The sequence below is a fragment of the Plasmodium cynomolgi genome, assembly GCF_000321355.1.
Source record: "Plasmodium cynomolgi strain B DNA, scaffold: 1629, whole genome shotgun sequence".
Taxonomy (NCBI): domain Eukaryota; phylum Apicomplexa; class Aconoidasida; order Haemosporida; family Plasmodiidae; genus Plasmodium; species Plasmodium cynomolgi.
The window spans coordinates 1-1,011 of NW_004193311.1; the positions used below are offsets into that span (position 1 = coordinate 1).

The 1,011-nt window shown below is 24.9% G+C and overlaps 1 protein-coding gene across 1 annotated transcript; it reads right to left on the minus strand.

The window, feature by feature from the left end:
• Positions 1 to 135: 135 nt before the first annotated feature.
• PCYB_008260 (hypothetical protein) lies at positions 136 to 666 on the minus strand (the record flags this gene model as incomplete). The annotated part of the gene is made up of 1 exon (XM_004228247.1): positions 136 to 666. A coding segment is annotated over one exon (531 nt), but the record flags the coding sequence as incomplete, so codon positions are not given.
• Between the last annotated feature and the right edge of the window lie 345 nt (positions 667 to 1,011).

Below are 1,011 nucleotides of genomic sequence, written 5' to 3' on the forward strand. Positions count from 1 at the left end.
GATTATATTTGTAGGAATATCGAAATTATTTTCGCTTTTTATTTCAATTTGTTCATTCTTTTCCGAGTCTTCTAATTTTGGTATATTTAAATTTTTTTTATCATATTTTTCTTTGAAGGCACAAAATGCTTTACAAAAAGGTTTCGTATTATTAGGACAAATTTTTTCAAGTTCCTGGTATTTCTGAACACAGTGATTAGCATTTTTCATAGCAAAACTTTTGTTTGCGTCAACTTTATTTGTTGATTTTATAATGTGAATACAATTTGTGTAAAAATAGAATAATAAATTCATATTTTTCTCCTCATCCTTATCTATTTTATCCCATTTTCCATCTAATTTCTTCAAGGTGTCATTTGTATTATAATTGGTCTTCAAATTTTGGTGAAATGCTTTTGGATAAGTGTCGTCTATCTCACGTAATTCATAATTTAACCAATACTTTAGGTATTCCAAATGAGCATTTTCATTATTATTTATTGATGGCGTAAACAATTTATCAAGTAAGCAATAAAATCTTTCACAAATACAAGTAACTTCATCATATTTTTCAGTAAATTGCAATTTATCTAATATACATTCTTGCTTATTTTTTTTACAAATCTCATCATGGTTACATAATCTTTCATATTCTAGATACGTTTCAATGTGTTCATGAAAGCTATGCTAAAATTATAAAAAGCAATTAACATATAATAATATGTGCAATATTATTTTCATTAAAAGTAATTTTTTTTTATGCAATCAATAAGCACATTCTTATGAATATATGTTAACTAATAAGTATAAAAGCGTGAAAAACTGCACCAACTTCCACGGCATAATCAGTACATGGTAGGCTACCCATTCGTTGAAAAGAGATTATACTAAGAGTTATAATAAATATTTTAGTATGGAATTAATATGTATTGCAAAACATTAATTGGGGTATAATACAGATACAACAAATTAAATTTAATCAGCGGAAATAAAAATTTTGTGAATATTATAATAATTATTGAATGATCTTGA